The sequence below is a fragment of the Podarcis raffonei genome, chromosome 9 (assembly GCF_027172205.1).
Source record: "Podarcis raffonei isolate rPodRaf1 chromosome 9, rPodRaf1.pri, whole genome shotgun sequence".
Taxonomy (NCBI): Eukaryota; Metazoa; Chordata; class Lepidosauria; order Squamata; family Lacertidae; genus Podarcis; species Podarcis raffonei.
Window position 1 is genome coordinate 35,638,052 of NC_070610.1, and position 13,733 is coordinate 35,651,784.

General features: G+C 38.3%; 1 protein-coding gene across 9 annotated transcripts in view; it reads right to left on the reverse strand.

Moving 5' to 3' along the window:
• Positions 1 to 585: 585 nt before the first annotated feature.
• Positions 586 to 13,733, reverse strand: part of CLCN3 (chloride voltage-gated channel 3) — a 42,099-nt gene continuing 28,951 nt past the window's right edge. For 5 of the 9 annotated variants that reach the window (XM_053402861.1, XM_053402859.1, XM_053402860.1 and 2 more), the window contains 5 exons: positions 12,353 to 12,539; positions 10,828 to 11,226; positions 9,206 to 9,422; positions 5,867 to 5,942; positions 586 to 4,441 (listed from right to left, as the gene is read on the reverse strand). In XM_053402861.1, the coding sequence (XP_053258836.1) occupies positions 4,283 to 4,441; positions 5,867 to 5,942; positions 9,206 to 9,422; positions 10,828 to 11,226; positions 12,353 to 12,539 (1,038 nt within the window). In that variant the 3' untranslated portion in view covers positions 586 to 4,282. Of the gene's footprint in view, positions 4,442 to 5,174; positions 5,943 to 9,205; positions 9,423 to 10,827; positions 11,227 to 12,352; positions 12,540 to 13,733 lie in introns of those variants that run through there. The other 4 variants (XM_053402867.1, XM_053402866.1, XM_053402868.1 and 1 more) reach the window with 2 other exon arrangements.

Genomic DNA, 13,733 nt, shown 5'->3' on the forward strand with positions numbered 1-13,733 from the left:
GCCCAAATGAAGAGGCCGAGAAGCTTACACCTACAAAATTTGGGGAAGCCAGGTGGAGGGAGAGATCCAGCCAACAAAACCTCTTCTTCAACAGATGGCAAATGCTACTAAAAGCCATTTTTCGCAGAGCAGCAAGTAAATAATTGTTTAGCATACTTTTCCAACAAACAAAAGTTACTGGTGGCAGATTGTGTTAACGTAACAATACTCTACTGAATTTCTGTGACATTGTGTTGACTTTGCTTTTGGTGACAGTCAAGGTTTTGCCTCATGGTTTTTGTTTTCACCTGAACCTTGTTTATGTGGAAGAAAATGGAGGACTGGAATCTAATACAAAAAGGTAGTTTACAATTGATTATTATAGAGCTAGATCAATCTGTAGTTTAGTTCTTCCACTTAAAAAACGGTGTTTGTGCTCTTTCTGCTCATTCACTAAGCAAATGCAAGAAAGGAAAAAGCTGTGTTTTAACATTCTTCCATTCTGGTATGTTTGACAGTACCTCCCAAATCTTTGGATAAAAGAAATGCATATGTACTTTGTATAGCCAATAATTAATTTAGTAATGAAAAAAGTCAAAACCAAAATGGTCATACAGAAAAATTTAATACATTTTTATAATGAAATCATCACAGTAATAGGTTTTTTATTTTACTGTAATGATATGCAACTATATCACACTAGTATAAATAAAAAACATTAGGATTAATGTTTAATACAGGTCTAGGAAATATCACAGATTAACAAACTATGCATTCATGAACCAACTGAACTGCTATAAACAAACCAAAGATGGCGATACCCTCAAACACCACATCCTGTTCAACTTGAATAAGGCCCTGCAAATTTTTACATTACTATATACCCTCTGCTTTTTTGCGCAATGCACAGGCACACTTAGTTCAGTTCCAGAGTCTCTTAATGCACCATGACAAACAAACTTGTCATGCGCTAGTGAGGAAAACTGAGCAGGTAAGAACAGCAAACAGTGCATTAGATCGGCACGGTATAGATGTGAAGGTCTTAACATTTAAGTAAGTGATCTGGGGCATGAATTAGTATCTTTTCACTTCATGCTGCAACAGCTAGTCTGAGGGCACTGAATTTATACCCAAAAAAACCTCGTGTTAAAGCAAGTAGTTATATGAAAGTTTCATACTGAACAGGACAGGAGGATTTCAAATTAAAGCATGTTACTTAGAGAAAGTAAGTTTATTTTAGATATACATGATAAGAACCAGGGCAAAAGAGTTTTTACTTTTAAAGAAAGTGTTAGAAGCATCATAAGTAGTCTCCTGAACTTTGTCTATACATTAGCCAAATTCTGTTCAGTTAACACTGATTTACACAATAAAAGGCTCCAAAGGAACAAGTGTTCCAGTTAAATACCCAGGCAAGTAAATAAAGAAGGTCTCATTACTACCAATTTTAAAAAATAATAGCTTGGACCCAAAGTTTCCCTTTCTCTGACAGGGGGCTCCCATCAAAGGCTGGGAATCTTTGGATTCAGCCCAATGTACTGTGCCAAAAAGTATAGCTTTGGCAAAGGTTCAGCTCAGAGTTCAAAGCAAAGCTTCAAAGAATTTCTAAATCACATTGGCCAATTAGGCACTGCAAAGAAATATTAATCTATAGATTTTAAAAGCTACGCCTAAACAATTATTAGTATTTGGACCACTTAGCAAAGCGCTTGTTTACAGTTCTTAGTTGCATTCCTACCAACTTCACCAAATTTACTCTGGTATTCCTTTGGAACATGTCTTCCTCAGACAGATACTCTAGTGTCAAATGATTTGCAAATAAAAAAGAGCTTACTCAGGCAACAGGCCTGAGATACACAAACACACCTGGTGTTACACAAACATATATGCAGTATGTAGGGCACCTGGTTCTTTTTATGAAAAGATGCTTCCCTGGCTACCTTACACACACCTGTGAATTTTCAGTGTTTCCAAATGGGCTTATCAAGTGAGGTAGGGGATTACTGGGCAAAGTCAGGCGCTACACTGTGCAAACAGTTTACCACACAGCCCTCAATCCTTCTGACAGTTTCATGTTCACCCATAATGCTTGAAAAGCCAATGTAAATGCCCTCGCAATCAGGAGATGTGATGCTCTGGAATGTTCACCTGCCAGTCACATCTCTAACTGTCCCATTTATGTTTCAGTTTTTTTATGGTCAAAACCCTCAAAGTAACACCTCCAAGTCTTTGGCCTGATTCACACATGATAAACCAAAGTCTGGCTTAACTAGACTGTGCTCCCAGAGCAGCTCACAGCCTGCAGCCTCTTTGCTCCTTCCCAGTCCTTTTTGCTGCTGCGAGCAAAGCCAAACTTTGGCTAAGCATCTTGTGCAACTGGGCCTCATGGTTAAGCTCTCTTCTCACTGACCATGAGCTGCTCCCAAGGCCAACATACTAAGCCAAACGTTGACTTGGCTCACTGAAGCAGCAAAAAGGACCAGGGAGAAAGAGGATGTTGTGCAAACCAGGCTACTGTGGTAGTGATGTTTTGTGTAGAATACAGTGTAGACATTCCAGATACAAAGGATTGTATATTATTGGTGTCCCACTGCTGAAAGAAGGCCCTTTGATCCAGCGGGTGCTTCCATCAAGAGAACAGAGATTGGGGCAAACTTCAGTGATTTCCCTTTCCTCTTACAACCTGCCTCCAGTCAGCTCTGAAGGACAGAAGACCATTAGAACAATGTGGAAAGTGGTGCAGGGGGTTGCAAGATAATGGCCAAGTCATCAAAGATCACTTTGATCCCCCTTCCACTCAGGCAAGACTCTGCTGCATCCAAGAGCTTTTTCTCAACTGAGGGACACTAAGTGGATACAACCCAGAAATTGAGACAAAAAATGTTCCAGTAAATTATATCTATTGTGGATAGGATTTAAACCCGACATAGTTGCAGTAGGAATCAATTGTTACTTGAAAAACTGAATTATCACTTCAGCAGTTATGTTCGAAAGCTATTGAAAATCAAAATCAAAACGATAACAGGTTTATAATTAAAATAATTGTTTTTAAATCCTGCATTATTTACAAATGTTGGGTCCATTATTTCTGCTTTGTTTAAAAACAAACAGTAATTTAAGATTATGGCCATCAATCAAGTGGCAGACTGCATTATAAAGAAATATTAAACACTTCCCCCATTGATAAGCTTTTGCCTAACCCATCTTTGCACATGGAGGTTTCTGAATTACTGTATAAAAAATACATTATAAAGGTAAAATTAACTGTGTCACTGTTAACTAATTTTATTTAGTATATTTTAATTCATAAAAATATAAATAAAATAATGCTCAAATATCAGTGTATATCTAGTGCAAAATATGATTACATTTTTGTAGGAACTGGGAACAAAAAGTGATGGGTCGTAATTCTGAGGCAGGGGAGGAAATCTCCAGTGTTTGAGCATGCAGTTGTTACCAGACACATTTATATAGAATTGTTCTTAATAGAGTAGCAGTATTTTCCTTACACCGCACAACATTGGTATATACCTTAGTGTTTTTAATACAAAAAAATTGCATAAGCCCAGGTCATGTTACCATCTTGCAACAACATTCTTTTTGAGACAGGTTTTGGCTGTTTAAGCTGCAGCTCAAAAGCTACAGGATTTCAAACATGCTTCATACAAGTTATTTTACCTGCTCAATCTGCTTCTGTTGCAGTAGATCAAAACTGCCATAATAATTTCATGATATACAATCTCTTAAGTTTAAATGGCACAAGAAATACTTCCTTCTTGTGAACAAACTCAGCAGGTCACAGTACATCTCAATATGAGAAACTACCATTTCAGAAGGGCACATCAATTGTAAAGAGGCTCTGTTAGGGCTCAGGAGAGAGAAATAAAAGCTCTTTTGGAATGTAAAGAGGTGATATAAATAACTATGCACTTAATGAGTTAACACAACAATTGTCTGTGGTAAAAAGGGCAAAATCTTCCAGTATTCAAAAGATGGCTCAATTCAAAATGATCCCTCCAGAAACAGGGACTAGTAATCAGTTTCTTCAATGCTAAAGCAGCAGGGTACAGAATGGAGCCTTCCATCTTCTGACACAACTTTGTTACTGCACTATCATGGCAGATCTAGCAACTTAGAACGCATCCAGTGCAAGATTGCAGAACTTCGCTCCTACCCTCTTTGTTACTGTGAGGACCATCCTTTTTCCAACTCTGCGCTTTTTCCTAAATCAACTCCTGAATTCCAGCAGCATGCTTCCCCAAAAATCCAGCTTTCCTCTTGCATTGCAAAGCAATGCCTCATGCTAAAGTGTTGTGCTATTCAACAAATGAACCTCCTCTTCACTTTCCTCTCTCTCCTCTGTTACTGAATTCAGTTGAACATTATTGATGCGGGGTCTTGGTTTGCCGTCTGGGCCATATGACGGAGGATATCTTTTTTTGTTATGATGCCAAGGAGGCGCCTGGAAAGAGACACATAGAAGATGGCTAATTAAATACACGAGCCAGAAGAAATAGCCAAGCTAATTTTATAGCCAAATCCTTTTTGTTGACAGGAACAGAGTGCAGTAAAGCCTGATTTTCTTATTCCAAGAAACACATTTTGTTGCCATCAAGCAACCATCATTTTCTTTAAAACAACAGCAGTACTAAGATACTAAAGAGGGTGGTCACTAAACTGTAACCCGTTTTCAACTTCCAAGTAGAGATAAGCCAAGCCTGTGCCCACTAATAGTTATTTTTTTGTTGCTGATTATTATATGCCAACAAAAAAGTAACAGAGGAGGACAAAGAAAAAACAAACGTGTGAATAAGTGATACTGATCCCATTACCAAAAGAAATTATGGTTGAATATAGCTGGACTCAAAATTGCTTGACAGTTCAATTTTGAGGCTCTGTCCAGCATAACCAATTGGTTTGGGTGTCTTCATAAGAGCACTTGCACATATATTTGAAGAAGAGATGATCACAGATTAATTTATTTCAGGTTCAAATTGAAAAAAAGAAGAAAAAACCATTTAGGCCCCCTTTTTCTTATTAGAAACAGTGCTCTTATGATCCAGGTTTTACTACTTATATACCAAGGAGTGAAGCTGTCCTAAAAAGGTTTATCACAGGAGAGGCAGAAAAAAAGGAATGAGCTTCTAACCTTGTCATTCTGGTTAGTAGTTTTTTGCTGTAACTTTTTTTTAAAAAAGATAGGATGCATGAAACACTTGTGAAGTATTAGAATAAAATGCAAGTTCAATTAGCATGTAAGCAGCCAAACTTGGAATACAGGTTTTAATAGCAACTACTGCAGAGCAGCAACTAGAATCTAAATAGCACAAAATACAGCAAGAAGAACAAATGACAAATTCTATCACTGCTGATGTTAATCAGGAAATAAAGTGCCTTCTAGTAGTCGCTCCACAAAGTGACTGCAACTGGGCAGGAAATAGTTCTAATGCTGAAATATGTCCTAGTTCAGATGTCAAAGACTACAATGAAGTTTGCAGGCTGATTGGCAGCTCTTGTTAAAAACGAAACCCCCAAACCTACAGAGTTTTGGCACATGCTTATTTTACACAGGTCAACAAAACTTGTCAGAAAACAGATGTACCCTGGAACCTTTGGGAATAGCAGAATTTCTATCATTGAAATCGCTAATCCACCTTCTTGCATAACGTTCACTTTTAATTAACAGTGAATGTTGAGATCATGTCTTCATTTAGCATATTTTCCCACAAACGGATTTTGCTCACATTTCAAATTCATAAGGCCTATATACTTGTTTATGGAGGTTTCTTGTTGTTCAGCTGTTATAAGAGAACACTGAACAATTCACAAGTTTCATGCTTCCTGATGTCTAAAGTGTCTAATGAGGAGATCTGATATATCTAATCACCAAGGGTTCGACGTGCTGCTTTAGTTGCTCGAGATGCTCTAATATGTTCTTCTTTGTGATGATCCCCAAGACAATCCTGAAACAGATCATGTTATGCTAATAACTGTGTGTGAAATCAAACAAAAGAGCTCCAGTCATAATGAAAGAAGTTTGGGGGGGGGGGAGTAAAACGAAAACATGGACTGCAGAAATGCTAATAATGGGAAGGTTAACTGAAAAAGGATTTGAAGGCCACTGCATCTTCTCTCAATGCATATTAAACTTAAGATACAGACACATGTTGAGCACTGACATCTAGATGTTTTACCATTATTACAACCAATCTTTCCACATTTCCTGCCATTATAAATATGAAATGCAAGAACAAGTTTAACTTTTACTCCTACAGATGCACATTTTACCTTCTTAAAAACATCTGATGGTTAAAATATTAAGCCTGCCTCTGTCTCTATTTTAATCACATTAACAGTCCTTAAGGCAGACACCTAAATGCTACTCCATACTCCCTCTCCCTGAATTCTGCATCTAGAATAAATTAGATCAATATGTTCACATATACTTAGTTTGGGTCTGTTTGTTTAAGCATGAATGGTAGAATGAAGATAGGCAAGAATGGGGAAGACGGGATAAATGTCTTATAAGAATAAAAACCAGGGAGTAGCTGAAAACAGCAGATGGACAAGATGTTAAACAGGATGCCAAAACCCCACATTCTGACTCCTAGTAGTCCTACTTAGTTTCTTTCCATTACTTTAGATTTCACCAACACCTGTTTCATCTTTACATTTTTCTTACAGGCCATCAGAACTGGAAGCTTTTAAAAATAATATTATTAATAATAATAAGATTCTTAGCATGCCACACACTGGACCAATACTAAATCCTGCACATGTACAACAACTCCCTAGAATATACACAGCCACGATGAAAAGCAACAGAACAATTAAGATACAAGTGGTATCACCAAAATGCAAAAAAAAATAAAAAATCCAGAGCTTTCCTTTTCCAAAATGAAAATAATTTTAGAGAAACATCCTAGCAAGCTGCTTTTCAAGGTCATGAAAATTAACAAATCTTTTGTAAACCAGCTTCTTAAAAATTAAAGGGTCATATCGTAGTAGACCAACTGAAATCAATGGACTTGCTTAATCTGAATATGACTAACACTGGCTATCATCTAAAATGCTTAGAATTGTGTTGGGGGTATTAAAACTGTTTTACTGTTCCAGCTGCTGTGACCTCTTTCCTAGGAAAGGAGATTGAAATTTCCAGTCTGCATACACGTTTCCTTGCCTGATGCAGTCACATGCAGCAAATATACAAGTCTGCTTAGTGATCTTGATGATTTAGGGGTCTGCCCCAAACTGACAAGTGGAATGAGATCTGGCCACTGTTAAAATTATCAAACACAAAGTAACATTAACAAGCTGAAGCAAGAAAACAAATACGGACATTACACAGCTGCAGATTAAGCGCAAGTAACTTTTTGCTATCATGTTCACTTAATAATTCATTAAGAAATATAATAATTTCTACATAGTTAATAATCGCATTGGAAAATGAGGGATCCAGTTGTAGCAGCATATTTTGCTACACTTCAGATCCCCTTCTACAGAGGGGCTTCAGGCCTCATCAATGGTTTTAAGTGTTATAAAAGTATTTTCTAGGAATGCTATAGTGTACTCAACCCCATACATACATAGCAGTTTAGCTTTCAGGATGCAATCCTACTTACCTGGGTGTAAGTCTCACTTAGCCTAAGGAGACTTACTTTGAACATAGTGTTGTTAATTTAATTTGGGCTGAAGGCAAGTATAAATACTCTCCCCTTAAACTCTATTTAAGGCAGCAAATTTAAGTAGTTTATTGCAAGATCACATAGTGATGTCCAGTCTCTGGAGTCTAATATACATTAATAATCTAAAAATATCAGGCGGTATCCAGCATTGGTCATATTCTGGGTAACCTCATTGCCACTGATTTTAATGAGCTTCTCCAAAATATTGATATCACTCATGATGTATATAGTTTTAAAGTGGATATAGTAGTTATTATTGGTGTTATTTACAGCTTATTAGCATGTGCTTTGCATGCAAAAAGATCAAATTCTATACTCAGCATCTCCATACAGAACTGGGAGAGGGCAATGTCTGAAATCCTGGAGAGCCACGATATTGCCTATATTGCAAATAAACCGCACTGAGTTATATCATTAGTCTGATTCAGTATAAGTCCGCTTCCTAGTCATGCACTTGGCATGAGTAATGTCATATCAGAGGGAAGACATGTAAACGCAACAGAATGGCACCTGTGCTGTAAGCAAGGATTATCTGTTTCAGAGTGTTGGGAGGTTCATGGAAGCTGATGTGCAAAGTTTCATAAACCTCCAACACCGATGTCATTCTGCTCACTTGAGTAGGCCACTCCCATAAGCAGTTCCATGTGAAAAGTTACATCTGAACCAGCTCTGAGACCCAGTAGTTTCATGGATCATTCTGAGAAGGCAAGTATGATTAGGCTATTAGGCTACTAGAGTATGATCTAGTCTTATGATATAAAGCAGAAAGGGGGGAAGCCTCATCATGGGGCTTCAGCTGTTGGGGGCAGACTCATGTTGCTTGCAATATGCAGCCCCTTGCTCATTTGTTTGAAGGGTATACAGTCAGTTGAGAAGGAGGGAAATCACAACAAGAAGAGCTACAGAACTAGTGGCAATGTAGCTTTCATTATCACAACTTAACTGCACAGAGACAAGGCAAACTATGATAAAGTTGCTAGGGCCATTTTGTGACATGAGGGCTCTTGCAAAATGCAAGAGGGGAGGAGGCACCACCTCCAAGAAAAAACACAAATATGCTGAAGAACTGGGAGTAGTGTTCAGTGGCGTCGATAGCTTAACTGGAGGCAGAAGTATATACATCCATTCCATATTACGGTTTTAGACACAAGCAATATGGAAGCATTCCCATATCTTAAGAACAAAATATAACCCCCCAAAATCATGAATTTCTGTATGTCCCTCTTCTCATGGTAATCCAGTGAGAACAAGAAACCTTCTAGTGTTATGAATTATCCTCAGATGATTCTCAGGACTTATTTTGGGCTGCTAGGAGACGATAGTGGGAAATTTGCAAAGGGCTGTGTTTGCTTTGAAAAAATAGAATAAAATAAGAGAAAATAACTTCTAAGTCAATACCCTGCTATACGGTTGCCTCATGTTTAATACTTGAACAAGTGTTAGGGTGTTAAGACTTCTGAAGGAGCAACAGGACAAAGATAGAAAAATAAGTAATCCCAAACCTTTGTGATATAAATAGCAGTTCCCATCATTGGACTCACCCATTGTGTGTTACAAGGCACTGCCTCAGGCCCAGTTTGCGGAAAATATCAACCACTATCTCCATTGGTGTGTGATCCGTCACAGTAAAAGGGCTCATATCAAGAATGCTTCTAAGCTTCAAAGGTCGAGGGCTTTCTGCTGGAAGTGATGGGGTATGCTGGGCAAAACAGACTCTGGAACTGCCAACAATGCCTTCTTGCTTCTTCCTGGCACTTTCTTTAATTTGGACAATAGAAGACAAATATGTGAAAGAATGAATTATTCCCTTATGTCTAAAACAGTGAAAACTATATCTAAAAAGAAAAAGAAAGGACTATACATAGTGGTGTTCCTCATGCCCCACCCAACCTAACTACAAAAGATTATTTTCTCTTTTAGTAATCCATGTCATGTTAATTTAATTCAATTCAAGTTATATGTGTCCTGCACCCTTCACCCTGCACCACTCAACACTTTAGCATCCGCATTTTGAACCAGCTGCTGTTTCCTAGAAGGGCGTGTGTGTGTGTGTATTCATTCTTGATTTATTCTCCAAACAAACAAGGGGGAAAATCCAGCACACACATAGTAATGTTAGAGATAAGAAACAGTGCACAGGTCAAAGTCAAGTGACATGAGAAATGTGGCGGATCATGTGGCCATAACTTAGTCCAAAATGTTATTTATAACCTTAAGGGTTTAAAATCAGAGTGTAGCTTTTCTACATACATTGAGTGTATTAAAGAGGTCCACTCTAGATGTAACTAAGGCATGAATCATCATGGCTAGGTCATTCCTCCTGCAATGCAGCCTATGTAATCTCCTGGGTACTGCTTCACCTGAATATTCAGGGGAAACATCAGGTGCAGGAGTTCCTCCAAGCTGCAAGCCTGAGTCTTCAAGTTATCCTATCCTTATACTGGATATACTCCTAATCAACAGTGCTTTCATCTTGCCCGGATGAAGTTTCAACTTGTCTGCTCTCATTCACTGAAGCATTTCAATGTTTAAATCCACAAAAGTAATGCAAGCGATGCTACTTCTCCACACAACTATACTGCAAAATTATATTCTAGGTCTTCAAAACTGCCCCCGAGCCATATCTGTGTGACAATCTCTTTGATGGTGGAGTGGGGACACAAAGACATTCACTTTCAATCACAAAGATTCATGTAGCACACCCCTATTACAAGAATTAAGTTGTGCATGTCACAAACTTCTAGATATCTGGACTTGAAAGTGGCAGTCAAATGTAGTAACAAGGTACACAATAAAATTCACTTGGATATTACTAGGTAATTATGCTGTGGCATAATTTCATATCAATAAGTTCTGGAATTTTATGCCTTTCAAATCTCAGTATGGCAAAAGCTGCAGTAGGTATTTCATTTGGTCTGATTCCCAGTCTCACTGCTCCCAAAGCTACTATGCAGTGCTAGAGCTTAAGAAGAAGAAACAGTTCACTGTAGGGTTCTCTTCATGTGAAAATGGAGAGCCTGGTGCTGCTCTTCAAGGATTACACCCCCATTTCCACCTCCAAATTCATGTAACCCTCCGATTTCTCCTATGACTGCTCTTGAACTAATGCTTTTTTGGGGGTATACGGGAGGGCAACACACTCAGAATACAAAAATTCAATTACCTATTGCAATAGTCAAATCTCTCCTTAGAGCAAATCCCACTAGCCTCTGGGACTCTTTGGACATTATAACAGGAAAACCGTTATAGCTGGTTTCATTGATCATGTTTTCTATATCATCCACTGTCATATTATCTTGTGTCAACACTGCCAGGGGTGCATCATTTCTTCGAGGTCTCATGACATCAGCTGCCAATGTTGTGTGGGTAAATTCTTCCTTGGCATCCAAGAAAGGATATCCATTCAGACGAATGTGTGCTTCATAGATACCTTCCCTGCCAAAAGCGTCTCCTACCCACTTGCTTGTCATTACTGCAGCCATGAGGGGCACAATGTATTCTAGCCCACCTGTCAACTCAAATACAATAACCACTAGAGATACAGTCATCCTTGTCACACCACCTGAAAGGGGGAAAAAAGAAGGTTATTGATCAGTATGTCCTTGTGGAATAATGTTTCAATGTGGTGTTCCCTGGCCACCTAGATAACAGCCAGGTATTAAGTCAATCACCACAAGACTTCAACATGGAATTAGCAGCACATAATTTTGAATGTATATTAATGCTACACAAATAATTATAATAATAATAATAAAAGTCACCCAAAGGTGTAGTTATCTTAAAGAAGGGGAAATGGCAGACTGGTTTTATGTTTAAAAAAAATTTAATCCCCAAACTGCAAACTAACATTAGCTGGGACTAAGTCCCATTGAGCTCAACATCTCTTACTTCTGAGAAGACATGCCCAGAATTTCACTATATTTAAGTTTCAAGATTTAATTATGTGCTTACATGGTACTGATAATTTCAATAAACAATTTAAATAATAATAATATGCAATCAGATGGTTTGCAAAATCAAATTGGAATACAAAAAATGCTGACATAGCACACTGGGAAGGAAAATCAAAACCGACTGATCCTCCTTGTCCACAGCTTCCTCCACCAGAAGGAAGACTTCTGTTACTAGTTTAACATTTTTCCAAAGATGAACTGACTAAAGCCTGTCTGATCATTTACTCAAAATTTAATCTGCCAAAACCAGAAGTGGCAGCACCAGTTGCCAGGAGTCATCTGGTAGTATAGCCAATTTGCAACTTTAAGTTTGTATTCATAAGGGGTTTTATTATCTTCCACATCATGATTCCCAATGCATAAATGGCTAAATCTATGTTCATATATCAAAGTCAGGGCTGGGAAACAGCCCAAGGATGTTTGTGAATAAGTATTTCAAGGATTACCATACTTTTAATCAATACTAATTCAATACTAATACACATTCAAACTTTTAGCGATGAGGGCTGGTTGTGATTAAATTGCATGCCCATAAGATGGGCTTATGGAAACATAGTCATTGTGGTTTTAATTACTGTATCTTTTCAGTACTGTACATGTTTCCAGTTCAAAGCAACATGCTCTTCAAACCCTGGGCATGTCCATTTGTTCTGCTTTATCGCTTTATAACTTGCCTATTTAAGCAGTCAAAAAAGGGACTAATCCCTTTCATTTACTGTGTTCTGATTTAGTTACCTAAGCATGCAGCAGCACCAACCATAGCATAGAGGCCAGGGGTTATACAGTCTGCTCCAACTTCACACCACTCCTTGAAGATAAACCAGTCATGGTGATAATATGCAAGTTGCTCCACAGCGATTCCCACGATTCTCCCAGCTATTGCGCCAATGGCCATACTAGGTATGAACAAGCCTGATGGCACCTAAGAGAAAGAGAAAACCAAGGAAGACTGTGACCTTGTAAAGGAAATGCTTCTGCCTTTTAAGCACAGGAACAGAGAACCTGTTGCTTATCAGATCTGGACAGCAACAGGTTCCCAATCACTGTTACAGTACATAGACCACCGGGTTGTGTGAAAGATTCCAGAGCCAGAAGCCCCCACAAAGTTTGGATTCGGCTGCCTCTTTCCTCAATAATAATACTAATAATACTAATAATACTAATAATAATAATAATAATATTTATTTATTTATACCCCACCCTCCCCAGCCAAGGGTGGCTAACAAGCAATAATAAAAACAAGTTGAATGAATACAATTTAAAAACAAGATTAAATTCAACATTAAAACATTATTATGATGGGATGGGAAGTTTACTGAAGAAGTGTGAAAGCCTCCATCTTCCCCACCCAGAATTCTAAGCTAACTAAGGCTCTACTGATGTCTGGGAATAATCACTAAACTGTTGACGCTTCAGGGTAGATACAACATGAGGTGCAGCTGATCCAAGGGCAGTACATTTGGAATGCCATTTTCCGGAAGCACAACCCAATAGATACAATACAGCTCTCTGTAGCCATGCAGACACCTTTAGCAGACTGTAGCATCATCGTTAGCTTTTGGTGGGAAACACTGTCAAAATCCACTTCCTTAATTACACAGATTCTCTTCCCATCCCCTACATGGGGGCAGTCAGTGCTCCAGTATGTTAACCTCCTCCTCACCCCCTGCCCCAGTTCCTCTTTTCACTGCAGTATTTCAGAGCCAGTGCATTACTGAAGCATACTTTCCCACGGAGGCTGCCACAGCTGGCAACAATCTTTCTACTGAATAGCTAATTGTTTCAAAGACAAAAAAAACCCCATGCATTCGAAATATTCTTAAAGTCATATCTAACATTATATCAAGTCTGCACTGCTTGTTATTTCTTCAAGTTCCTAGAAACCAGCACACACATCTAAATCTGGTTTCCTTCTAGATGATGCAGCCTACAATCCAAAATAGTACATGAACCATATAGCATACTGTAATTTGACTTTAGCGCAATGCTTGTCCATGCCTCTAACTAGGCCTTCCAAAACCTGGAATATACTGTATTTAGTTTTAATCTTATTAGCCAATGAACGAACTAATGCAAACATGGAAGATATGTGCAATGTCTTCTGAACATCAACAAC